Source organism: Schistocerca piceifrons, chromosome 2 (assembly GCF_021461385.2).
Source record: "Schistocerca piceifrons isolate TAMUIC-IGC-003096 chromosome 2, iqSchPice1.1, whole genome shotgun sequence".
In the NCBI taxonomy this organism is placed as follows: Eukaryota; Metazoa; Arthropoda; class Insecta; order Orthoptera; family Acrididae; genus Schistocerca; species Schistocerca piceifrons.
The window spans coordinates 992,816,875-992,843,214 of NC_060139.1; the positions used below are offsets into that span (position 1 = coordinate 992,816,875).

A 26,340-nucleotide genomic window follows, 5' to 3' on the forward strand; every position below is an offset into this window, starting at 1 on the left:
TCTGTGTTTTGTACGTACAAAATTAAGAATGAGAGCAATGTACAGAAAATTCACTATAAATATATCAAATAATTAAGTTGTTAGTGAATATAATAAATAATAATATAGTTGGTTAAATGGCTGGGCAGTACATTTAAAATTAGAGAATATTGACTGGAATACTCACTTAGAAGTTCTGAAGGTAGCAGGAGCAAAATACAGGGAGCAAAAGACGATTTAGCCGGCCGCTGTGGCCGAGCGGTTCTAGGCGCTTCAGTCTGGAACCGCGCGACCGCTATGGTCGCACGTTCGAATCCTGCCTCGTCGGCATGGATGTGTGTGATGTCCTTAGGTTAGGTAGTTTTAAGTAGTTCTAAGTTCTAGGGGACTGATGACCTCATCCCATAGTGCTCAGAGCCATACTTATATATATATATATATATATATAAAGACGGTTTACAACTAGTGCAGAAACCAGACGTCAGTTACAAGGATAGAGTGGCATGAAAGGGAAACAGTGGTCGAGAAGGGTGTGAGACAGGGTTGTAGCCTATCCCCTATGTTATTCAATCAGTACATTGAGCAAGCAGTAAAGGAAACCATAGAAAAATTTGAAGATCGAATTAAAGTTTAAGGAGAAGAGATAAAAATATTGAGGTTTGTCGATGATATTGTAATTCTATAAGAGACAGCAAAGGACTCGGAAGAGCAGCTAAACGGAATGGACAGTGTCTTGAAAGTAGGATATGAGATGAACATTAACAAAAACAAAACAAGGATAATTGAATTTTGTCAGTTGAATCAGCTGGTGCTGAGGGAATAAGAGTAGGAAACGAGACACTTACAGCAGTAGATAAGTTTTGCTATTTGGGCAGCAAAATGACTGATGATGGCCGAAGCATAGAGGATATAAAATGTAGGCTGTCAATAGCAAGAAAAGCGTTTCTGAAGAAGAGAAAGTTGTTAACATCGAATATAGACTTAAGTTGTCGGAAGTCTTTTCTAGAGTATAGCCGTGTGTGGGAGTGGAGCGTAAACAATAAACAAATGGTTGAAATGGCTCTGATCGCTATGGAACTTAACATCTATGGTCATCAGTCCCCTAGAACTTAGAACTACTTAAACCTAACTAACCTAAGGACATCACACAACACCCAGTCATCACGAGGCAAACAATAAACAGCTCAGACAGGAAGACAGTAGAAGTTTTTGAAATATAGTGCTACAGAAGAATGCTAAAGATTAGATGGGTAGATCACGTAACTAATGAGGAAGAACTGAATGGAACTGGGGAGACAAGAAATGTGACACAACTTGACTATAAGGAGGGATCAGTTGACAGGACACACTTTGAGACATCAAGGGATCACTAATTTAGTATTGGAGGGAAGTCTTGGGGTTAAAATTGTAGAGGGAGACCAAGAGGTGAATACGGTAAACAGATTCAGAACGATGTATGTTGCAGTATTATTCTCAGGTAAAGAGTGTTGCACAGGATAGAGTGGTATGGAGCTCTGCATCAAGCCAGTCTTCGGACCACAACAACAAATAAAAAATTCTTTGAATTAGGAATATGTTTTATTTTAAGTACATCTGGCCACCATGCCTTAGTCAAAATAGAAATATGTTTTTAGCTATTTTAAGCAAAATTATTTATTTCAATTCAAACATTATTTTTTAAATTTAAAGTATCCAAAATTAAGAAATTTAAGAAAATATTATTTCGTACCTGTAACTGCAAAATATTATTTTAAGTACATCCATTACCCTACAAGATTTATGTTTGTGTCTTTAAGCACTGGTGAAACAGTCTATACCGCGATTAATATTAATTCGTGATATCACTGAATTGGTACAACTGTTTTTTTTTAAATGTCCATTTTTGATGTTTCTATTCAGTGATAGCATTTTTGAACTTCACGCCCTCCACGTCCAATAAAAATTCCAAGCAATGAAGGGTTAACCATTTAATTCACCCTTAACAGTGCGTAACGCAGCTTTCCTTACTGGAAGAATGAAATTTGGGTAAATATTTGAATGTTACAAAAACGTCTGCAATGCATTTGAGAATGATTTGCCTCATGAAAGGTACATCGCAAGTGCGATGGAACGATGCAGTTATCACTATAGCATACATCGAATAACAATGAATATATCCTAAATAACTTAGTCAGCTTCTTCCGTACCATACAAATGCCATCGCAATTACCTACTGTTTTTGATTTATCAGGCTCTGGTGGCTGTTGTACGTCTTTATTTTTTTGAAAGCATTTTTTGACCGGGAAAATACTGTATTGACTTCCTCGCAAAACTGTAGTAATAAGTATGATATCGGACTTCAAAAAGAGAGTATGCAGGTGTAATTTCGTATGAAAGTAATATTTAAACGACACGTCGCAATATAGCATTCGGTCGTTCTGCTTTCAAACAATGAGTATACAGTCATGACACATATATTTGAAACATGAAAAATGTCATACAGCATATTAATGTGATAAATTATTATGGGATTCTATAAATGACTTGCAGACACCTTTTAAATAAGACTAAGGTTTTTGTTCACTATACTGTGCAATGTGTAGAGTGCTCTGGAATATACCTCCCATGACGTCCGTAAAAGCAGAAGTAACGTATGAGAGGAAAAACTCTTTACATCATATTTTGTTTTAAAAAGTGAAAGCGTCACAGAGACTATCGTTTTAACTTCTCTGTTGCCACGTCTGTGCACTTCATTTAACATGGACTCATTGGCTTTTAATATATTATACAGGGTGGAGCAGAAAAAACGCATGTTTTTTGAACAGCTAGTATGCGGCGACGAGAGGGGGTACTGACCTTGAATGAATGTTGGCAGACTGCCAATACAATGCAGTTTCAGTCGCTATGGAGCAATGGAGCGTAGAGCATCGTGTGTTCGTTATCGAGCAGTACTTTAGAAATAGTGATTCCGTAGTCACTGTGCAACGTCTATTCCGTCAAAATTTTAGAGTTGGACGTCGAGGTGCAGTGCCTGATCGAAATACTGTACTCCAATGGGTTGCAGCGTTTAGAAGTACTAGATATGTGACGAAAAAGAAACCACCTGACCTTCCCCGCTCAGTTCGTACTCCGGAAAATGTAGACCGAGTGAGAACAGCAGTTCTTGCTAGTCCGAAACGATCGGCTAGACGACAGGCTGTAGCGGTTGGTATGGCACGTCGTTTACTTCACCGCATCTTACATGATGATCGTCACAAGAAAATGATCGTCCAGCAGCTTAGTGAAGGGGATTTTGTGCAGCGCAGAGACTTTAGTCGCGTAATGGACGAAATTTTTAGGGAAGATGCAGATGCTACAGTCTTCATGAGTGAAGAAGCACATTTTTATGTAGACGGTTACGTCAATGTTCAAAATTGTCGGTATTGGGCCCCGGTGAACCCACATTTACACCAAAGACCTCACCACAGTTTAAATGTAACAGTGTGGTGCTGCATTTCAAAGGTGGGGATTGTTGGACGCTATCTTTTTTTTTTTTTTTTTTTTTTTTTTGAGGAGGAAGGAACTGCAGTTACAGTGACATCAGCGTGCTACATTCAAATGTTAAACAACTTTCTTCACCCAGAACTTGAAAGGCGTCAAGTGGTCATGAGAGAAATGTGGTTTCAGCAGGACGGTGCTACAGCTCACACGGCGAGAGCATCCACGGAAGTGGTTCGACAAATGTTCCCAGGACATGTTATTTCGAGATATGGTGATGTTTACTGGTTCCCTCGCTCACCCGATTTGTCGATATGCGACTTTTTTGGGGGGGGATATTTAAAATCAAAAGTCTACATGAACAAGCCTCACACAATCGATGACCTGAAGAATTCCATTCGTCAGGAAATTGAAGCCGTGCCGCATGAAATGTTGGAGAGAGCCATGCGTAACTTTTACGAGAGGATCCAAATTTGTATCCAGCAAGAAGGACGTCATCTGCAAGACATTATTTTCCGAACCTAATTAAAGTACGTATATTTCAAAACTGCATTAAAAATCGATCACTTGTTGCTTTTTTTAATTATTTTTATCAGACCGTGTCCCAGTCATTCAATAGTGAGAAACATGCGTTTCCTCTGCTCGAAAATGGTTCAAATGGCTCTGAGCGCTATGGGACTTAACTGCTGAGGTCATCCATCCCCTAGAACTTTAGAACTACTTGAAACTAACTAACCTAAGGACATCACACACATCCATGCCCGAGGCAGGATTCGAACCTGCGACCGTAGCGGTCGCGCGGTTCCAGACTGTAGCGCCTAGAACCGCTCGGCCCTCTGCTCTACCCTGTATATTTTATGAGATGTTTTTCTCTACATAGTAATTAGTTCATCTTAATAATTTATAAAAAAAAGTGGAAAATTAACACGTTTATTGCAAGCTACACTTCAGGTTTGTGAAAGCTGCGTTATACCCGGAACGTCTTGGAGACACCGTGTCCGAGGAAAAGTCATTTGGAATGCACTGTATACCACTGCAAACCACTTGCTTTCCTGTGATTTTTTTATACTTTAATAGCATCCCGTGCGTTATATTTGTAGTATCTTGTCATATGACCAAGTAACTAGACTAATATTGGCTCGTGGAACAAGACAATAAATAATAAAGAAAATTACACTAAACACATTTGGTACGCCATCATTGGAAATGACATGAATTACAACTATCTGTATCAGAGCATGATCAACGTGAAATAGTTCTAAAATGTGTTCGACCAATGAGCTACTGACGTGTCTCTAAGAGAGTCAATGCCTGTGGGACTTCAGTTTGCCAATCCCTATTTTAAACATGTAAAATCCCCTTAGGACGAAGTGTTTACTTTTTACGACTGGCTTCTCTTTTGTAGGTGAGACCAGAGATGGAGGAATGTTCATTCACCAGCTGGTACCCCAGGTTTTCGAGGCACAGCGTCGAGTCTATAGCGATCCCCATCCAGAACGACGTGCTGACGTACCTCCGCGAGGGAAGCCTCATCCTGCCCAAGGAGGCGGTGCCTCCACCCAGGCAGCGCAGTTCCAGCTCTTCCGACTGGAGCGACTCGGACGCTGACTCTGACGAGGCTGAGGTGAGTCACGGGCCCTGCTTAAGCGCTCAGGGTGCGCCCAGAGTGTCAGTAGCGAATTTGCTTGCCAAGTAGTGTTGCTAGGCTGTTTTGGGTACTAGTAGTAATTGGGAAAATTCACCTGGGCGCCTTACGAGAGCAGTCCAAGTGTAGTTGAATAGTGGGCTGCCACTTTGTGGCCTTCCAACTGGCCTGATTTTCTTGTATGAACCAGCCTCCTGGCTTCCCTACGCCTTGTAACAGGAGATGACCATAAAAGGGACATGATAAGGACACATATGATAGGAGAAAGGGACCAATAAGCTGTTGTGGGATACACTTCGTCTGGCTCCTCCCCTTCGGCCTTTCCGGCTTGGGTGACAGTAGCCCTGCACATCCAGATCACGCAAACCTCCTCGGCTGTACGAGGTGGTGTCCCATCAGTAGAAACTCTCCAGATAAGCAGATTTAAGGCAGTTGGCAGAAGAAGTCAAGGAAGACTGAGGAAGCGATGGGTACCATAACATGCTAAACAAAGGAAGGCCTAAAACTTGATGAGATGATGAGCGATATTGCTAGAGATAGCCGCCTGTTCAGCTGGGACAGCTCTATCGTATAGGAGAACTAACCATGGGCCGAGGTCGCTGACATTTAGTGGTAGGGGCACAAATTTTGTAAAGAAATCCACAAAATTTCAACAAATTTGATTCTCTGTCTTTCTATATTGTCAGCTACAAGGCGTCTTGACCAGCCAACACATAGTAAATGACTAATTCTGTCCGCCACGCAGTGAAATGTATTTCCACACGATAATGACGCACGCTGGTCAGTGTAATATGTGATAGAGAATGTTTTGTCTCCGAATCGGAGACTGATGACGTTAAATATGGAGCTGCTTCCCGAGACAGACCACAATGACAGAAACTGTGCTGCTTCAGGTCCACTACCCAACCACAGAACTATTGCACTTGCCCTTTTTTGACAGTTATCTGAAGTACGTGGTGACCTTACAGTAAAGGAGTACAGTGGTGACTATCGGAATAGCACTGCACGTAGGCCCGTTCACTACCAAACACCGTTCCATGGAAGACTGAAACCATACGTGAACACACGATACCGCACGGAAACACAGGCGGCATTGGCCAACTGTGCTGTTAGGTATACATGCGAATTAGAACTCTTAGCGCCGGCGGACTGCAGGGAGCGGGTGTAGCTATGATGGTGATGATGATGATTTTAGGTGAGAGGCACTCAACATCATGGTCCACCAGCGCCTCGACGAAAAGTCAGCATGCCAGTCTCAAGGGTAGGGACGAAGGCTGTCCCCACATGCGGAGCAGTTTAAAATGCATTAAAGTCTGCCTCTCTTCCCCAACAATTTAGCGACGAGGCCTGACAGTTCACAAAATGTCACCACTCTTGTAACACTGGAAACAGTATTGGCGAGGATGGTGGGCAGATCTCCTCCGAGACTGAGGGATGTCCTGATGTCAGTATATAAAACACACGTTGTGAAAATATGCTGAACTGAAAATGGCACACCACAAACTTCGCAGAGCGGTGGATCCTCCCGCCGGAGGAGGGAGCTCTGTGTTAAAGGGCTAAGTCCGATGCTCAGCCTGGTAAGCAGAACCTCCTCCCAACGATGATGCTGACATGAAGCCCGCCATGCCCGCGTGGTCGATTAGAGCGACTGCAGCTTGTTTTCTGTCACCTTCAACCACTCTGTCTCCCCCTGACACATTATGACACATGATGCGTCTGTCAGAAAATGAGGTAAGGGTGAGTTTGAGGTGACTATTTTCGTGACACTCACTTAGAGGACACTGCAAGTACAATGCTTTCCATTGTAGTAGTTCACTTCAGCGTGTCCTCGTAAAGTATCGTCAATGGTGCGGTACAGTGTTGTCCATAATCATAAATACTCTTGAGAATGGAAAGCAGAGGGATACACCGCGAAAGTTAGCACATTCAGGTGAAAAATAGTTTATATTCATAGTTGTACAATTTTGCCACGAAGAGAATAAAAAACACAGGTACCGCAAGAGAAACCAATTTCATGGGTGGCAAAATTGGTAGGGAAGTCAGAAAGAACAGTAAAATACATTTTGAAGGACCGTAAAAAAGTGGAACAAACCGGGGAGAAAGTGTAAACTAGTAGAAAAAAAAGGCGTCCTACAAAAGTAGTTTCTCTAGGTGACTGCAATAAAAAGCGTGTTCCAAGAAATTTTTGGGGTATTACGAGAATAAGAAGGAAATCTCAACGTACAGAGAGCTGCTTATATTTTCAAAAACAGACATAAATTTTCAGGGAGAAGAAAAAATGTCCTAAAATTTTGAAAGAGATGAGATTTCCTATCGAACCATCCTATCTGAACGTTCCGACATTGTTCGAAAACGTGCGAAATACCCGACAGCAATCAGAGCAGCAGTACCCAAATAAACTAATGGTATTCACGGACGAAATGTGAGTGCATACGCATTGTACTGTGAAAATGTGCTCGCAGCGTGAAGTAGTTCAGGGTGTAAACACTAACAGCAGTTTAGGCGAATGAGCTATTCTTGTCCACTCTGGAGAAGCAGTGGGTTTCTTAGATGGAGCAGAATTAATTTATGATTCGCAATTTCACCCCTCGATTATCGCGATGATATGAATGGAGATAATTACCACAAATGGTTAGAAGAAAAAGTGATTCCTAATATCGCAGCTGGCAGTAATGTCGTTCTTGATAACCCACCGTACCATACTGTTCAGAGAAATAAAACACCCACTACCGCAACTCGCAAGAAGGACGTCATTGAATGGCTCATTCAGAACGAAATCAGTTTAGAACCAAGCTTAAAAAGAAATGAGATTTTTCAAGTTGTGTGTTATAATAATCCGAAGTCTGTTTTTGAAGCGGATCCCGTTTTGAAGCATAAGGATGTACTGTTCTGAGGCTCCCACCATACCACTGTGATCTGAACAGTGTAGAACTCTCTGGAATACAAAGAAACAAAAAACTGCAGAAAAAAGTTTCTTCTATGAATTTAACTACGTTAAAAATGGTTCAAATGGCTCTGAGCACTATGAGACTTAACTTCTGAGGTCATCAGTCCCTTAGAACTTAGAACTACTCAAACCTAACTAACCTAAGGACATCACACACATCCATGCCCGAGGCAGGATTCGAACCTGCGTCCGTAGCGGTCGCGCGGTTCCGGACTGTAGCGCCTAGAACCGCTCGGTCACCCAGGCCGGCTAAACTACGTTAAAACAAATGAAACAAATGACCAAAGAGTTCGTCTAAGGTTACGAAAATGGTTTGTTAAATCTTGCAAACATGTCAGATGAATTGAAAATGAATATTGGGATACAGATGGGTTAACGGAAGAAGCAACGGAGAACATAATAATTCTTGGTCTGGAAAGTGAAAATGAATGTGCAGTACATGACAAGGACAGTGTTATGGAAACTGACATGGCAGATGAAATTGGAACGGATTTCAGTGAAACAGATAAAGCTAATGGAAGACTTGGCGTGTAACCCCTGTGTGATTGACCATCCACTTGAAACCTCTAATCACGAAGGTTAGTACAGTTTTCATTGCATAACTGTGGCTGTCCCATCCTTCCTCCCCACCGCAACCCAAGTTACACTAACTGACGATTAGCAGACCGAAACAGCCTCTCTCCCAGGTTAAATAATATTTTGGTCGACTAATGCAGACGTAGAAGTAAACATGGAGCTGTATACAAAATTTCATGGAGGGTGTCTCCAACCTGGAGTTAGCTCCTGCATTGTTGGAATATAGCCGGCCGAAGTGGCCGTGCGGTTAAAGGCGCTACAGTCTGGAACCGCGAGACCGCTACGGTCGCAGGTTCGAATCCTGCCTCGGGCATGGATGTTTGTGATGTCCTTAGGTTAGTTAGGTTTAACTAGTTCTAAGTTCTAGGGGACTAATGACCTCAGCAGTTGAGTCCCATAGTGCTCAGAGCCATTCACCATTCATTCAAGCAATTTGGGTGCATAGATCCTGAGAAATCAGTACCCAGAACAACCACCTCTGGCCGTAATAACGGCCTTGATACGCCTGGGCATTTAGTCAAACAGAGCTTGGATGGTGTGTACAGTTACAGCTGCCCATGCAGCTTCAACACGATACCACAGTTCATCAAGAGTAGTGACTGGCGTATTGTGACGAGCCAGTTGCTCGGCCACCATTGACCAGACGTTTTCAGTTGGTGAGAGATCTGGAGAATGTGCTGGCCAGGGCCGTAGTCGAACATTTTCTGTATCCAGAAAGGTCCGTACAGGACCTGCAACATGCGGTCGTGCATTATCCTGCTGAAATGTAGGGTTTCGCAGGGATTGAATGAAGGGTAGAGCCATGGGTCGTCATACATCTGAAATGTAACGTCCACTGTTCAAGGTGCCGTCAATGCGAACAAGAGGTGACCGAGACGTGTAACCAATGGCACCTCATACCATCATGCCGGTTAATACGCCAGTATGGCGATGACGAATACACGCTTCCAATGTGCGTTCACCGTGATGTCGCCAAACACGGATGCGATCATTATGATGCCGTAAACAGAACCTGGATTCATCCCAAAAAATGACGTTTTGCCATTCGTGCACCCAGGTTCGTCGTTGAGTACACCATCGCAGGCGCTCCTGTATGTGATGCAGCGTCAAGGGTAACCGCAGGCATGGTCTCCGAGCTGCATGCTGCAGCAAACGTCGTCGAACTGTTCGTGCAGATGGTTGTTGTCTTGCAAACGTCCCCCATCTGTTGACTCAGGGATCGAGACGTGGCTGCATGATCCGTTACAGCCATGCGGATAAGATGCCTGTCATCTCGACTGCTAGTGATACGAGGCCGTTGGGATCCAGCACGGCGTTCCGTATTACCCTCCTGAACCCACCGATTCCATATTCTGCTAACAGTCATTGGATCTCGACCAACGTGAGCAGCAATGTCGCAATACAATAAACCGCAAACGCGAAAGGCTACAATCCGACCTTTATCAAAGTCGGAAACGTGATGGTACGCATTTCTCCTTCTTACACGAGGCATCACAACAACGTTTCACCATGCAACGACGGTCAACTGCTGTTATTGAATGAGAAATCGGTTGGAAACTTTCCTCATGTGAGCACGTTGTAGGTGTAGCCACCGGCGCCAACCTTGTGTGAATGATCTGAAAAGCTAATCATTTCCATATCACAGCATCTTCTTCTTGTCGGTTAAATTCCACGTCTGTAGTACGTCATCTTCGTGGTGTAGCAGTTTTAATGGCCAGTAGTGTAAAATCCAAAATTTGCGACGAGCAAAAAGGACTTAAATATCCACCTGGTTTTGACCAAGTTTCAAATGACCTTGCTACAACAAAAATTAGCAACTCAAGGGTGTCGGCACCAACAGCAGATGGACCTCCTAGCAGCTCTGGCAGACACTTCATGCTGAATGGAAACACTTAATTGTCTCATTCCTATCAGCGTCAGTCTGTTATTTCCACCCTGCGAGGAATCAAAAGTGGACTGAGATGCGTATCTTCCCCAACACTTCACAGCCCTTAAGGTAGCAGAGAGCCTTTTCCCTATCATTGTCTTAGCCCTACTTCCTATCATTGTCTAAGCCCTAGTTGCCCCAATTAACAGATCTGGTGGCCCAACATTGTGAAGAGTTGTGTAACTTACTGCCAACTTATTATCGTCACCAAAACCATATAATGTCGGCCAGGATGCGCGGTAATCAATACAAAAAAAAGCCCAGACCTCTCATATTCAGCATGAACGGCTGACCTTCATGCCCTTCGCCAAAAGTATCAGTTTATGTGTGACAGCTCAGATTGCAACTAGTCGTAGGCTGATTCACTCACCCAGGTCATTGTAATTGGATTCTCACCAATGAATAGCTTCGCGGTGAGACATTAAAATTTCCAGACACCTCACAGGAAGAAGTCCTACGCTTCGCTCATTCATTCATTCTTTCACTAGCTGCTATGTTGCAAACGTTGGCCCCATTGTAAGTAGCACAGATCAAACCACAGCAACTGCATCATTTCCGCCCCTCCTCGGAGTCTTCCTCGTCATCAAATCACTTGACTGTTGACCATCTCTGCTGATCATACGCATCATGTGAAGACTGTTTCAAAACGATTCAACTGCCGCCCTGCAGACAGTCTGTGGCAAGTGTGAACCTGAAAGATATATTACAGTCACATCTATTTGTGACTTCCAGCTGTGGCCGAGCGGTTCTAGGCGCTTCAGTCCGGAACCACGCGGCTGCTACGGTCGCAGGTTCGAATCCTGCCTCGGGCATGGATGTGTGTGATGTCCTTAGGTTAGTTAGGTTTAAGTAGTTCAGTCTAGGGGACTGATGACCTCAGATGTTGAGTCCCATAGTGGTTAGAGCCATTTGAACCATTTGCGACTGCCATGCGTGTTTCGAACGTATTGATATAAAGGCTGCAGAAAGCGCGCACACGTAGACAACAAATACGAGTGATCGTGGAGCTAACTCTAGGCAGCCAGAGGGAAAAATTTCAGGTTGACACAGGTACATCTGCAAAGCCAGTCAGTTGGAAATCTTCCAGCGTCTAAGGACCCTAGCACTGTTGCAAACTGCAAGGATGCTACCAGAATGAAATTTTCACTCTGCAGCGGAGTGTGCGCTGGTTTCGAAACTTTCTGGGACATTAAAACTGTGTGCCGGACCTAGACTCGAAGTCGGGACCTTTGCCTTTCGCAGGCAAGTGCTCTACCAACTAAGCTACCCAAGCACGACTCACGACCCGTCTTCACAATTTTACTTCCGCCAGTACCTTGTCTCCTACCTTCCAGACTTCACAGAAGTTCTCCTGCGACGGGCCGTGAGTCATGCTTGGGTAGCTCTGCAGGGATGCTAGTCGTATACGGCAACCACCATATTGTGCTCAGAGGACTGTATTTAGTGGATGTTGGCGACTAGAATGTCGCTCGAAGTATGGACATACTGCTAGCACAGCGACAAGGAATATTTTTGGACTAGATGCCTTTTCAGCTTTTGGATTTACTATCTCTGACACAGTAAACCTAGTATTGGACGAAATTCCATTTCAGTAAGAGGCACCATATAAAGAATTTTCTGCTGTATTTGCACCCGGCCTGTCCTTTACAACTAACCATGCAGACCATATCACGTTCAGGACATTGGCGCTCACCCATTTCTCTCGCTCTCGACCCATTCCTATAGCATTAAAAGAGGCAGTTAGGGCTAAACTGAGGCGATTAGAACAGCAGCGCGTTCTCAGACAAACACCTTCCAGTCAGTGAGTAATGTCGGTAGTGATAATCGAAATACAAAGTGGTAACTTTGTGTCAAACTACAGTCAATTCACAGGCAATTACCGATGTTTACGTTATTCAAGACCCCGGAGAACTACTCAGCCAGTAACTGTGGTAGCCAATGTTTCTCGAAGATTTACCCCATAGATGCATAACTGCAGATTCCCTTGCATGAAGAGTCTGAAAATGTAGCAGTGGTTAATACACCTTTCAGTCTCTACCTGTATCAGCGTCTGCCTTTCGGCATCTTGAGTGCACTAGTACGGTTCCAGCGATGTTTAGAAGTTTGCCTTCTTTCGGATCCGCAGTGCGAAATATGTCTTGTAGTGACATGATTACCATAATGATATACCAATTACACTGTTTTTTATATGAATTTCATTGCGCAAATCACAATGAGCTCATTTCGGTTTATTGCCATCGTCAGGAGTCCTGTAAATGCGTTAACAGATGATAGGCTTGATACTGTAAACTGTAACTATGATCGTAAAGGTATCATACATTCGATTGCTATTTTTGCCTTACGTGTAATATCCACGCTGCCATATACCGTCTTTGATGGACTTTGTTTTTAGACGCAACTGGACGTTCGTTGTGTACTGTTATGTTTGATTTTTAGATGTAGATTAGTCAGTTTTTGTTCGCTATTTTCCCTCTTAATGACTTGGATAATAGTGGACCAGCGATATTACATGTTTACATAGTTACCACTAGAAGTAGGTGATATGTGGAAATTCGGTGATGTTTTGATTATTTTCTGAGGTATGGTTCTGATTATGTTTTTTACCTGAAATTGTGCCCAGTTTGTGTTGAGATTATTTTTTATGTAATAATTTTGCTATGGTTAATAATAGGCTGTGATGTTTTCTTCGTGTTACATCTTTGTTGTACGGTATCTATGCTGTTACTATGGACGTGTGTTACCTAGTATCTTGAGTTTATTTTGCCCGTTTTCCTGCTTTTAATATCAATAAAGTTTTCAATATTCTTTGGTGACTGAGGTCGGCTGCTTCAGTAAATTTAGAGGGCTATTGTGTGCCTGTGAATTATCTCCATCTCTTCAATGCGGATGGGGTTTTTCACTGTCCGTGATGTGCTCTTTGTATCTAATGTTGGAATTTTCTGCCGGTTTTCAAAAAATGGTTCAAATGGCTCTGAGCACTATGGGACTTAACATCTTAGGTCACCAGTCCCCTAGAACTTAGAACTACTTAAACCTAACTAACCTAAGGACATCACACACATCCATGCCCGAGGCTGGATTCGAACCTGCGACCGTAGCAGTCCCGCGGTTCCGGACTGAAGCGCCTAGAACCGCACGAACACCGCGGTCGGCTGCCGGTTTTCCTACGTAGAATTTGTGGTATATGTTACATGAAATCTTATAGATGCCGGGATTGTTATATATGGAGCTTCCCTCGTAGGTTTTGTGTCTGAGGCTGTGTCTATTTTAAAATGCAAAGGCGATGCTGGTTTTGTCGGGTTTATCTCTTCTTTTGACTAACCGACTTTCGCTCCACCTCTCTTAGGCATCAAGTGTAGTGCCCAGGACCACAGTCTTTCAGACAGTCACATAAAGCCTCCACGTTTCATAGAATCAAATTCGGCCTTCGCAATTGCTAAGCAGTCCAGAACCAAACGTCTTGGCCGACATGCTGCAGGTGGTCCATCTGTCGTCTTGGTGTGGCACACTGTGTCATGCGGTATGCGCTTAGGAGCACCGGGCGGCCTGGTCAGACTAAAGTAGTTGCTCAACAACTCAGTGTACTCATCCCCAGAAGCCTGCATCAACTTAGCGTTGTGAGTTGCTGTGGTGCGGTGGAAACTGTTAAGTGCTAAGCCTGTGTAGCCGTTCACAAAGTGAGCGTTCGCGACGTTCGGAAATAGTCGGTACTGCACCAGGAGGTCAGCTCCAACGATTACCTCGTTGAAGGTCCACGCGTACGTGTGGTGCAGTCAAAGGTGAGCTCCGTCCGCTGAGTACTGTACTTCGTGATTGAGGAGTTGTCAACAGGCTTTCGAGACAGTATGCTCAGATCCTAACCGGTATATATTAAGAATTTCATGCTGGAACCACTGTCAGTGGCAAGCAGGCGCTTGGTGGACTTCTGTTGCACCTGCTACCGTCCGCCGGCCGGTGTGGCCGAGCGGTTCTAGGCGCTTCAGTCTGGAACCGCGCGACCGCTGCGGTCGCAGGTTCGAATCCTACCTCGGACATGGATGTGTGTGATGTCCTTAGGTTAGTTAGGTTTAAGTAATTCTAATTTCTAGGGGACTGATGACCTCCGGTATTAAGTCCCATAGTGCTCAGAGCCATTTGAACCACTTTTACTACCGTCCGCTGCTCGCATTTGAGTGAGAGCACGGTGATGAACACCTGCTCGCCTGATAACCGAACCGAAGGCGATACCAGCACAATTGCGCGTCACCTTGCGGATTCGTGGCACCACCAAATCTACTCCTTGAACGTCAGCAGTATCGACCTCTGTCGCTGCCGGCGCTGTCTCGCGACAGTGGCGCGTTAACGTGGGTGCACAACAGTTCAACCCCTGCCGTGAGTGAGTCTTGTTGATTTGGCGCAGTGTTTTACTATCTGAATACGTATTGTAGCTTTTCCTGATTTTGGGCTCTCTTTCTATTTCATTCGCTATTTTCATAGTAATTTCATTATATTGTTTTATAGGTACATTTTCTAAGATAGTGCTACCTTTGCAGACGCTATTAATTGTTTTGTTGTGTGTTGTGTAATCTGTGTTTGATAGTACACTTTAATCCTTTATTCAGTAGTTTTTGTTCTTGATCATTGAAAGAAATTTCAGCCGTGTTGATGGTTCTGTTGTGAAAATTGAACGGGGATATTGTGCTCTTAGTTTTGGCAGTGGGGTACTGCTTTTTCATGAGGCGCTTGATTTTATTTTTGTGTATGTTACGTATATAAATATTTATAAATTGTGGAATGATGTCAGCCATCAATGGAGTAGTATTGTTACTTAATTTTGGGTATTCCACGTACATATCTTGGTTTAGGTATTCCTTATAAGATAGTTTGCTGTTAATTTCTCGTTGGCTGCTAGTCACAGGACTCATCCTCAGTCATGAAGCCTCACTTCCTTAGGTTCGCCTTGTTTCGTGACACTCGTGTCCTCAGTCGGTGTAGCGCCTTCCATGTCACATAATGTCGATGAAAGCCCACAGCAGGTTCCTCTTTGACGTTCTCCCTTACCCTGTTGATTAATGAAATTCACCATAGCTCTGTTCGGCGAGTTACAGGCGCTGATGAAACTGCTAATGTTGTGGGCATAACGCCCCTCCTTGATCTCAGCCTAACGTTTTGTGGTTCGTATCCAAGCATGAGGTGCCTGGGATCGGTTTCCCGCTTCTTTTCTCCATTTATGCGAATGTGCCTCTGCGTATGTCAGGTGGCGCTATATCCATAATTTGATAAATTTCAGTGACAGGGTTTGGCCATACGCCACCAGTCAGAATGCATCCAGTTTCATTCAACGTCGTACCCACATGTTTGGGATGTGTGGAATTTCGCCACGCTGGTGCTACGTATTCTATTGCAGAGACGCACAGTGCCACGGCATACAGTGTGTTTCAGGAGGAATAGTAAATATTGTAGGAGGTGGCAGTTGAGACGAATTGCAACTAAAATGCCATATAAGATGTGTACAGAGATACAGCTGTTAATATGTAACCCAAACAAACGTAATGTAAAGGCAAATGAGGACGTTCACAGTTGATTTTCAAAAATTCCACTGCCAACTTCAATGCACTTTTGACTTCTCTTCATAACACCACGTGTAACTCTTCTGAGGTCGTCTTTGCGTTGTTTTATGAGGGCTGCAGTACTCATAATTCCAACGATCAAATCGGCTCTTGTAATTACCTTTTCTTTGTAGACTTCGCTTTTCAACCATCCCCACAGGCAGAAACCCAAAGGGATGAGGTCCGGGACCTCGGTGGCCAAGAAACGTGCCCATATCTGTCGATCCCTCTTCCGGGGAATGTTAAGTTTAGGTGATGTGTCACCTTACTACTACAATGTATAGGAGCCCCGTCATGCTGGGTGAACTTAAGCATTCTTGTAGCCAAAGGGATCTCTTCCAATAACGCTGGAAGCTCATTTTCAAGTAAGTGTAGATAACGGGGTCCTGTAAGACGAAGCGGTAACACAACAGGCCCAATCAGTTGATTGCCTATGAAACCGCACCACACATTTGCAGAGAAACGCTCTAGAAAATGTGTCTCTACAATGGCATGTGGGTTTTCTTCAGACCACTGATGTGAATTACGAGTGTTACTGATGACGTCACGAGTGAAAGTGGCTTCATCAGTGATAAGTGAAAATGAGATTACTTGGCGATTTTCAAGTATTTAATGACAAAATTCCAGTCGTCTGTCTTCATCTCCTGATCGAAGATGCTGAGTGAGCTGAAAATGATTCAGGTGGAACCCATGCGTACGTAATTCCACCATTCTATTTTATGTGGAACACCGATACATGCAGAAATTCTACGTTCGCTTCTTGAAGGACAACTTCTACCGACTGAATTATGTCTTCTGTTTCATCCATAGTCTGTTGATTTACAGCCGGCCGGAGTGGTCGAGCGGTTATAGGCGCTACAGTCTGGAACCGCGCGACCGCTACGGTCGCAGGTTCGAATCCTGCCTCGGGCATGGATGTGTGTGACGTCCTTAGGTTCGTTAGCTTTAATTAGTTCTAAGTTCTAGGGGACTCATGACCAAAGAAGTTAAGTCCCATAGTGCTCAGAGCCGTTTTTGTTGATTTACACGTTCAGATGCAAAATCACTGCTGGGCACTGTATCAGTGTCACGCATTGTGTTGAACACACGAGTAAACACTCTTGAATCTGGTAGCCTGGGATTAGGAAATCGTATGCCGTATTGTCTACAAGCAGCAGCAGCGTTTCCATTACAAAATCCATAAAAACCAAATCGCCATACTCAGCGTGTGTAAATACGTGCGGCATATTTACACACTACAATACAGTAGAATCGGCCAGAAATCACAATGAAAACTTCAATGTAAATTAAATCACAACTTCACAACGTGAACATCAACGCTCTACTGCTGACATTCGATAAATACGTCCATGGCAACCGCTGTATCAACACACGAAACGAAAATACACTGAACTCGGCTGTGTCTCTGTAGGACTCAATAGGACAAATGTTATATGGATTTTTTTATTGCAATTCGTCTATACTACCACCTCCTAAAATATTTAACATTCTTACTTAAACACCTTTCGTGTACGAAGCATGTCTGGATGTGAGCCCCTGATGGTGCTAGTAAGTTCACGGGTGATGCAGATACTTTTAGCTTTGTTTCTTGGCAATGATCTATGAATGTAAGATTACGATCCAAATTTACTCCAATGTATTTTGGAGTATTCGTAGTAACATAGTTGTTTCCCTCTCCACATAAAATTTAACTTCCTTCTGGCTTCCCCATTTCTCAGAGAAAGGGCACAGAACTGTGTCTTTCTGGGATTTGGTTTTAGGTGGGTATCATCGTAATATGTAGAGACATCTTCAAGGACTCCTGTCAGCTTCATGTCCGCTTCCTCAAAGGTTTTGCCTTGAGCTGCAGTTGCTGTGTCATCTGCATAAATAAGTGTTCTTGTTCCTGGGTTGATTGGTTCGTTGTTTCTGTAGATAATGTACAGCAGGGGCGCCAACACACTGACCTGAGGAAGATCATTCCTTAAGACCTCCCATCTGTTCTTCTTATAATGCAGAGTGACAAAAAGCCTCCTGTTTTCCGGCAAACACGGGATAATTTGTGCTAAATGGTAGTCTTTTGTGACTGAACATACTTTTCTGATCGACTTTCTGTGGCTGAAGGTGTCATACGCTGCTGACAGATCTGTGAATTCCATTCCTGTTAGCTGTCGTCTTTTTTATCCATCTTTTATGTGCTGAGTCACATTAAGGATTGACCATAGCATGACTTCCCTGGGTGGAAATGTGACTGCTCATTTATATGGTGTTTATCGACGTGTTGTGAGATGTGAGTGATGGTCAGTGTTGCCAAGACTTTATACAGTTGGTAAAGAAGATAAACTGGTCGGAAATATTTAGGATCCGTTGTTTCTTTATCTTGCTTCAGAAGTGCTACAGCTTTGTTTTGTGTTCTTGGGGTTCCCATATTTTTAACCACTACCTGTATGTACTGGTTCTCTGCGATATTTGAGAAGTCCCATACCATTCCCGACCCAGGACTGGCTGGATAAAGGGCATCGGGCAGGAAGGAAGGAAGAACGCCACATTCGTTTTTAACATTACTCAAGAAGGAGTGTCTTCATCAGATACTGGATCCAAGAATGTCCGTAGTTTAAATCAGAGCTAACGTTGGCTGTAAGAACTGCTACATAAATAAGAGAGCAAAAACAGATGATTTGTATAAGACAGCGAGTGAAGCCAAGCTACCCGACAGTGTACGAAAGTAAAAAATAGATTTCAGCCTTAGCTGTTGAGGAATCTCTTCTCAGACCACCGTGTTCATTGTTACCACGGTCATCACAGTAATAGGCCCTGCTATGATAGGTTTTCCGGAGTAGCATGCTACGGTGAGCATGGCGGAAGCTTCATTGCTCCGATCTGCCGCAATCGAAATGTCGTGGAACGCTACGTGGAGCTGTAACAAGGGATGGAGGGGGTGGGAGGGCTTTAGCAAACGTTTATCGTTGGTTGTTGGAGCAATGAAGCGTTCCAAGAATCGTCAGATGCGTGTACCTGCAGTCGTATATCGACGACGTAAATCTGCTGTAGAATTATGGAACACGTTTAGTGGTTGCGTAGTACGACCTTTTTGATAGCCCCAAATAACGTTTATAGGAATCGGCATATGGCCCAAAATAACGTTTACACAAATCTGTGTGGATTTCGCAAACAGCACTCTTGTAAAACTCTGCCCTCTGCGTCACCCTTGAGTCCAGTAGGCAGGAGGTAGCGAAGCCTAGGGTTCCGTATTTGTTGACATCCGGCATGCATCAGTACAGTCCGTCACTGTCGCTGGATTAATAAAATACGAACTTGTGGAATGTCCACAACAAGCAGCCGCGTGCTGATGTCTGAACAAGAAGCCATGTGGGAGACTTCCTGGTTCGTTCTTTCTTCCAGAATATCCGCAACTGGAGTAATTAGCTGGAAACGAATTACAGCATCAGCTTCAATTTTATTTGCTAGCGTCACGACCGGTTTTAGGCCACGAAGGCTGTTAGCAAGCGGCTATCTGATTAATGTAAAAAGAAGGTACAAATGCAATAAGTTGTATGAAAAGAAATTAGCGACAAACGTCATCAGCAGACGACAGTATAGTAAAATGAATAATGATGTACAACAGGTCGTCCAATATTAAGGTCTAGGTAAAATGTACAGGGTGTCCCAGGAGGAACGGTCAGTATTCAGGAGTATGATCATTCGAAGCAGAGAAGTCTAGTTAATATACGCTCTGCCGGCCGCGGTGGCCGAGCGGTTCTAGGCGCTTCAGTCGGGAGCCGCGCGACTGCTACGGTTGCAGGTTCGAATCCTACCTCAGGCATGGATCTGTGCGATATCCTTAGGTTAGTTAGGTTTAAGTAGTTCTTAGTTCTACGGGACTGATGACCTCAGATCTTAAGTCCTATAGTGCTCAGAGCCATTTGAACCATTTAATATACGCTCTAAAATGCGTACCTGAAGAGCTATGAACACTTGTTCATTGGAAGAGGTGTTTTTCACAGTAACGAAGATGAACAGGTGCTCATAGCTCTTAGGTATGTACTTTAGAGCCCATATTTACTCTAATTTACTTTTTTTCATATTACGTTCTACCAAAATATGGAAAGCAAATTGCTTGCATTAGAAGAGATTTGTTTCACAGTATCGAAGAAGTGAAATAATGCTCACAACTCTTGAGGTATGCATTTTAAAGCCAATGTTTACAAAACTTTTTGCTTCGAATGATCGTGCCTGTCGTATCACTGAATAGTCGCCATCCCTCATTGGACACTCCGTGTAACATGCGAACGAGTCTAGCACGGACTTACACACATGCAGTGTAATGAGGCATATTGAGAGAAAGTGCTTCAATAGGGGAGGGGTTGCAGAGGGCAGGGAAGTTGGACAGGGGAAACAAACAATAGTGACGTAAGTATAATGCTTTAAAAGTAAAACAAAATACCGAAATACATACCGTTTAAAAGATTTGCGTTGACACATACGACACAACATCGAAAAGAGAAGTATACGGAAAGAGCGAAGCCAATAAACGACAATCAGGGTATCTCGACAAAAAAAAGTGTCAAGAATGGGAATCCAGACTGGCAGAATCAGTAAACGAAAATCTTTTGCATGCCGCGAGTAATGGGCAGGGGCACTACGAATGTAGTGTGTGGACATTAAGTTGGGAATGTGGGTCTCACGGGGAGCGTGCAGGGGATATGTCCCTGCAGTCGCACTATCCCCTGTGCCCTGAGTGGCTCAGATGGACAGAGCGTCTGCCGTGTAAGCAGGAGATCCCGGGTACGAGTCCCGGTCGGGGCACACATTTGCAACTGTCTCCGTTGATGTATATCAACGCCTGTCGGCAGCGTAGCGTCTTGAGTTAATTGTCATTTCGTTCACATTTTTAGTGGGTACTAACGGTTGTCGCCATTTCGATGAAGGGAAAAGGGAAATGACGGCTGGTAATTCTAGCATCTCCGAAATGTCTATGCAGCAGCCGCTTCACTGGCTGTGCAATGTGAGGGAGGAGCGCCATCTTCCGAAAAATGATCCTACCCACACACCTGCGCTGTTGAAGGATTGGAATGAAGTTAGTGCGCAAGGCACCCTCAGAACGTTTATCAGCGACGGTACAGGCAACAGGACCCACAGGGCTCATCTCCTCGGAAGAAACACGGCCCAACGATAAATGATGCCGTCAACCCGCATCACAGTCACCTCTTCAGAATAAAGTGAAACCGGTTGATGTGCGTGCGGATTTTCCGTTGCCCATATTATGCAATTTAATGCGCTTCGTCTGTCCACATGGCCATTAATTGTCCACTTCCAAGCGAGCGACAAATTCCACAGCGAACGTTTGTCTTGCGGGCAGGTCAGCAGGAAGCAACTTCTCAATATGGGTGATTTTTTTTATGGGTAGAAATACCGGATGTTTCGTACAGTCTTATGCGCCATGCTCGCAGGCATGTCCAACGTTCGGGCAGTTTTCCCCGTGCACTGCCTGTTTGCAGACCACCGCTCGACCCCTCCTGCAGTGCTGTGGCCACATTTTCGGCACGCGTCGGATCAACTACGAGGGCAGTTCAATAAGTAATGCACCACATTTTTTTCTCGGCCAATTTTGGTTGAAAAAACCGGAAATTTCTTGTGGAATATTTTCAAACATTCCCGCTTCGTCTCGTATAGTTTCATTGACTTCCGACAGGTGGCAGCGCTGTACGGAGCTGTTAAAATGGCGTCTGCAACGGATGTGCGTTGCAAACAACGGGCAGTGATCGAGTTTCTTTTGGCGGAAAACCAGGGCATCTCAGATATTCATAGGCGCTTGCAGAATGTCTACGGTGATCTGGCAGTGGACAAAAGCACGGTGAGTAGTTGGGCAAAGCGTGTGTCATCATCGCCGCAAGGTCAAGCAAGACTGTCTGATCTCCCGCGTGCGGGCCGGCCGTGCACAGCTGTGACTCCTGCAATGGCGGAGCGTGCGAACACACTCGTTCGAGATGATCGACGGATCACCATCAAACAACTCAGTGCTCAACTTGACATCTCTGTTGGTAGTGCTGTCACAATTGTTCACCAGTTGGGATATTCAAAGGTTTGTTCCCGCTGGGTCCCTCGTTGTCTAACCGAACACCATAAAGAGCAAAGGAGAACCATCTGTGCGGAATTGCTTGCTCGTCATGTGGCTGAGGGTGACAATTTCTTGTCGAAGATTGTTACAGGCGATGAAACATGGGTTCATCACTTCGAACCTGAAACAAAACGGCAATCAATGGAGCGGCGCCACTCCCACTCCCCTACCAAGAAAAAGTTTAAAGCCATACCCTCAGCCGGTAAAGTCATGGTTACAGTCTTCTGGGACGCTGAAGGGGTTATTCTGTTCGATGTCCTTCCCCATAGTCAAACGATCAACTCTGAAGTGTATTGCGCTACTCTTCAGAAATTGAAGAAACGACTTCAGCGTGTTCGTAGGCACAAAAATCTGAACGAACTTCTCCTTCTTCAAGACAACGCAAGACCTCACACAAGTCTTCGCACCCGAGAGGAGCTCACAAAACTTCAGTGGACTGTTCTTCCTCATGCACCCTACAGCCCCGATCTCGCACCGTCGGATTTCCATATGTTTGGCCCAATGAAGGACGCAATCCGTGGGAGGCACTACGCGGATGATGAAGAAGTTATTGATGCAGTACGACGTTGGCTCCGACATCGACCAGTGGAATGGTACCGTGCAGGCATACAGGCCCTCATTTCAAGGTGGCGTAAGGCCGTAGCATTGAATGGAGATTACGTTGAAAAATAGTGTTGTGTAGCTAAAAGATTGGGGAAAAACCTGGTGTATTTCAATGCTGAATAAAACAACCCCTGTTTCAGAAAAAAAATGTGTTGCATTACTTATTGAACTGCCCTCGTACTTTATTTGCTCTGCCACAGTGCTCTTCGAAAGAACTTGTCATTTCGAATTCTGTAATCATTTTCTCCGGACACTTAGCATACATGGTACCAATGTTTTTTTTTTTCGCACCCGTGAGTGTCCAGAACTGCTGCACAGTTTCCTTTCTTATAAAAAGAGTCTTACCAGCAGCATGAATCCTTCATTTAGACAGTCCTGTTGGGCGTGTAGGACGCAAACTGAGGAAAAGCCGCGTGTCGTGTGTCTGTTGGTATGCGTATTCTGACGTTTCGTTGTTTTTACATTTTTGACCCAGAACGTTTCCACCTGCATCAGCAATATACTGTACAAATTTGACGTCATTCTGAGCAATTGTTCTCTTTCTACAGCGTTTTGAAATTGGAAATTTAATTATGGACACCTGCACGTTTAACAGATTAATAGGATTATAGTTAATTGTGGTCTCAGTCAGTGTCAGCTCGGCTCGCGTGTGCGTTAATGTAGGCGTCTAGATAAGTGTCGAGGCTGGTTTGAGTTGTTGCGCGACAGCGTTCCTGACCTACATAAAGGGCAGTCATCTACAAAGAGAAACTGGTGGCATAGTTATGATGGCTGCCAGCTCCTACTGCCAGACGTTGTATACCGTGTGGTTGATACAGGGTGTTTCAACAATGACCGGTATATTTGAAACGGCAATACAAACTAAACGAGCAGCGATAGAAATACACCGTTTGTTGCAATATGCTTGGGACAACAGTACATTTTCAGGCAGACAAACTTTCGAAATTACAGTAGTTACAATTTTCAACAACAGATGGCGCTGCGGTCTGGGAAACTCTATAGTACGATATTTTCCACATATCCACCATGCGTAGCAATAATATGGCGTAGTCTCTGAATGAACTTACCCGAAACCTTTGACAACGTGTCTGGCGGAATGGCTTCACATGCAGATGAGATGTACTGCTTCAGCTGATCAATTGTTTATGGATTCTGGCGGTACACCTGGTCTTTCAAGTGTCCCCACAGAAAGAAGTCACAGGGGTTCATGTCTGGCGAATAGGGAGGCCAATCCACGCCGCCCCCTGTATGTTTCGGATAGCCCAAAGCAATCACACGATCATCGAAATATTCATTCAGGAAATTAAAGACGTCGGCCGTGCGATGTGGCCGGGCACCATCTTGCATAAACCACGAGGTGTTCGCAGTGTCGTCTAAGGCAGTTTGTACCGCCACAAATTCAGGAAGAATGTCCACATAGCGTGATGCAGTAATCGTTTCGGATCTGAAAAATGGGCCAATGATTCCTTTGGAAGAAATGGCGGCCCAGACCAGTACTTTTTGCGGATGCAGGGACGATGGGACTGCAACATGGGGCTTTTCGGTTCCCCATATGCGCCAGTTCTGTTTACTGACGAAGCCGTCCAGGTAAAAATAAGCTTCGTCAGTAAACCAAATGCTGCCCACATGCATATCGCCGTCATCAATCCTGTGCACTATATCGTTGGCGAATGTCTCTCGTGCAGCAATGGTAGCGGCGCTGAGGGGTTGCCGCGTTTGAATTTTGTATGGATAGAGGTGTAAACTCTGGCGCATGAGACAATACGTGGACGTTGGCGTCATTTGGACCGCAGCTGCAACACGGCGAACGGAAACCCGAGGCCGCTGTTGGATCACCTGCTGCACTAGCTGCGCATTGCCCTCTGTGGTTGCTGTACGCGGTCGCCCTACCTTTCCAGCACGTTCATCCGTCACGTTCCCAGTCCGTTGAAATTTTTCAAACAGATCCTTTATTGTATCGCTTTTCGGTCCTTTGGTTACACTAAACCTCCGTTGAAAACTTCGTCTTGTTGCAACAACACTGTGTTCTAGGCGGTGGAATTCCAACACCAGAAAAATCCTCTGTTCTAAGGAATAAACCATGGTGTCCACAGCACACTTGCACGTTGTGAACAGCACACGCTTACAGCAGAAAGACGACGTACAGAATGGCGCACCCACAGACTGCGTTGTCTTCTACATCTTTCACATCACTTGCAGCACCATCTGTTGTTGAAAATTGTAACTACTGTAATTTCGAAAGTTTGTCTGCCTGAAAATGTACTGTTGTCCCAAGCATATTGCAACAAACGGTGTATTTCTATCGCTGCTCGTTTAGTTTTTATTGCCGTTTCAAATATACCGGTCATTTTTGAAACACCCTGTAAATGTTTCCTGGAAATTTTATTCCGTTGAGTGTAATAACGACACATCATGTACTGTTTACAAAAGAACCCGGTAGCTATCTCTCATGTGATTCAGATCACATATGTTCTTAGCGTCGCAATAAAAATATGCATCGTTCTACTTAAGAAATGTCTTCTATTGTTATTAAACATTCCTTAACTCTTTGGTGGATTGATTCTATGCGCTATCATTGTGAGCTTTTGTGAGCGACACATCACTTGCTTATCTCTTTTCGGAAATAATCGCAGTGATAGTTTTAGCTCAAATGACATGTATCAAGAATACAATCATTCTCTAAAGTATGGTAAGTGGAATTTTTATTCATAGTATTATGGAAGTGTTGCTGTATTTCATGAATTGCTGGTTCACTGGGCCATCTAGTGTTTTTTTCGTGTTTTATAATATTAATGTCTATGGAATGTGCTAAATTAATGAGTTTAAGTTATTTAGGACGCAGTAAACCCTATTATATTGATGAATGTTGTCAGTTCTTTCAGACATGTTCGGAAGAACGGACACCACGGATTCATATAATCTGAATGGCCTAGCTGGGCAATGGATCCACCTTCTTGGGTGCAGATGCACAAATACGTCTGACTTCCTGTGGGAATATCAGAGAGCGAATATGGTGGAAATGGACAGGACTGCGGATAGGGGCGCTCGATGCGAGTGTGGATCGGCCGTGAGGTGTGCAGAGATAGTCCGTGCAGTTGCGATAACGTTGTGTGCCGGATGACGCAGTGCTTAACGCACCTTCCTAGTGAGCAGGAGATCCCGAGTTCGAATCCCGGTCCGGTATACATTTTCACTCGTCGCCGCTGATTCTGCGTAATGTCCTGATGCAGCTGAAAGCAGTGATCACCTACCTTCGCTTTCCTTTCTTCCCCTCTCCATCTTCAATTTACATACAGTGAACCCTGTTTTGCGCCTTTCTGGAAGAAGCAAAGTGTCATATAAAAATATGTTTGTATTTTTTGTAATTCAGTAAGCAACGCATACCGGAAACAGTAATCAGACTATGTGATTTTCTCTGTTATCAGCAACCGTCTTTCCCCGCGTTCAGCGCACAGTTGAAGGATGCGATGAATCAACTGGGAGGCGAGGTGTTTATCAAAACCAACTGGAGCGCTCCGAAGG

The 26,340-nt window shown here is 44.2% G+C and overlaps 1 protein-coding gene across 1 annotated transcript in view; it reads left to right on the forward strand.

Moving 5' to 3' along the window:
• LOC124776603 (cell division cycle protein 123 homolog) overlaps positions 1–26,340 on the forward strand; it is a 114,111-nt gene that overhangs the window by 62,424 nt on the left and 25,347 nt on the right. Inside the window, exons 2-3 of the mRNA XM_047251673.1 lie at positions 4,841–5,059; positions 26,244–26,339. Coding sequence (XP_047107629.1) covers positions 4,853–5,059; positions 26,244–26,339 — 303 coding nt within the window. The 5' untranslated portion in view covers positions 4,841–4,852. The remainder of the gene's footprint in view (positions 1–4,840; positions 5,060–26,243; position 26,340) is intronic.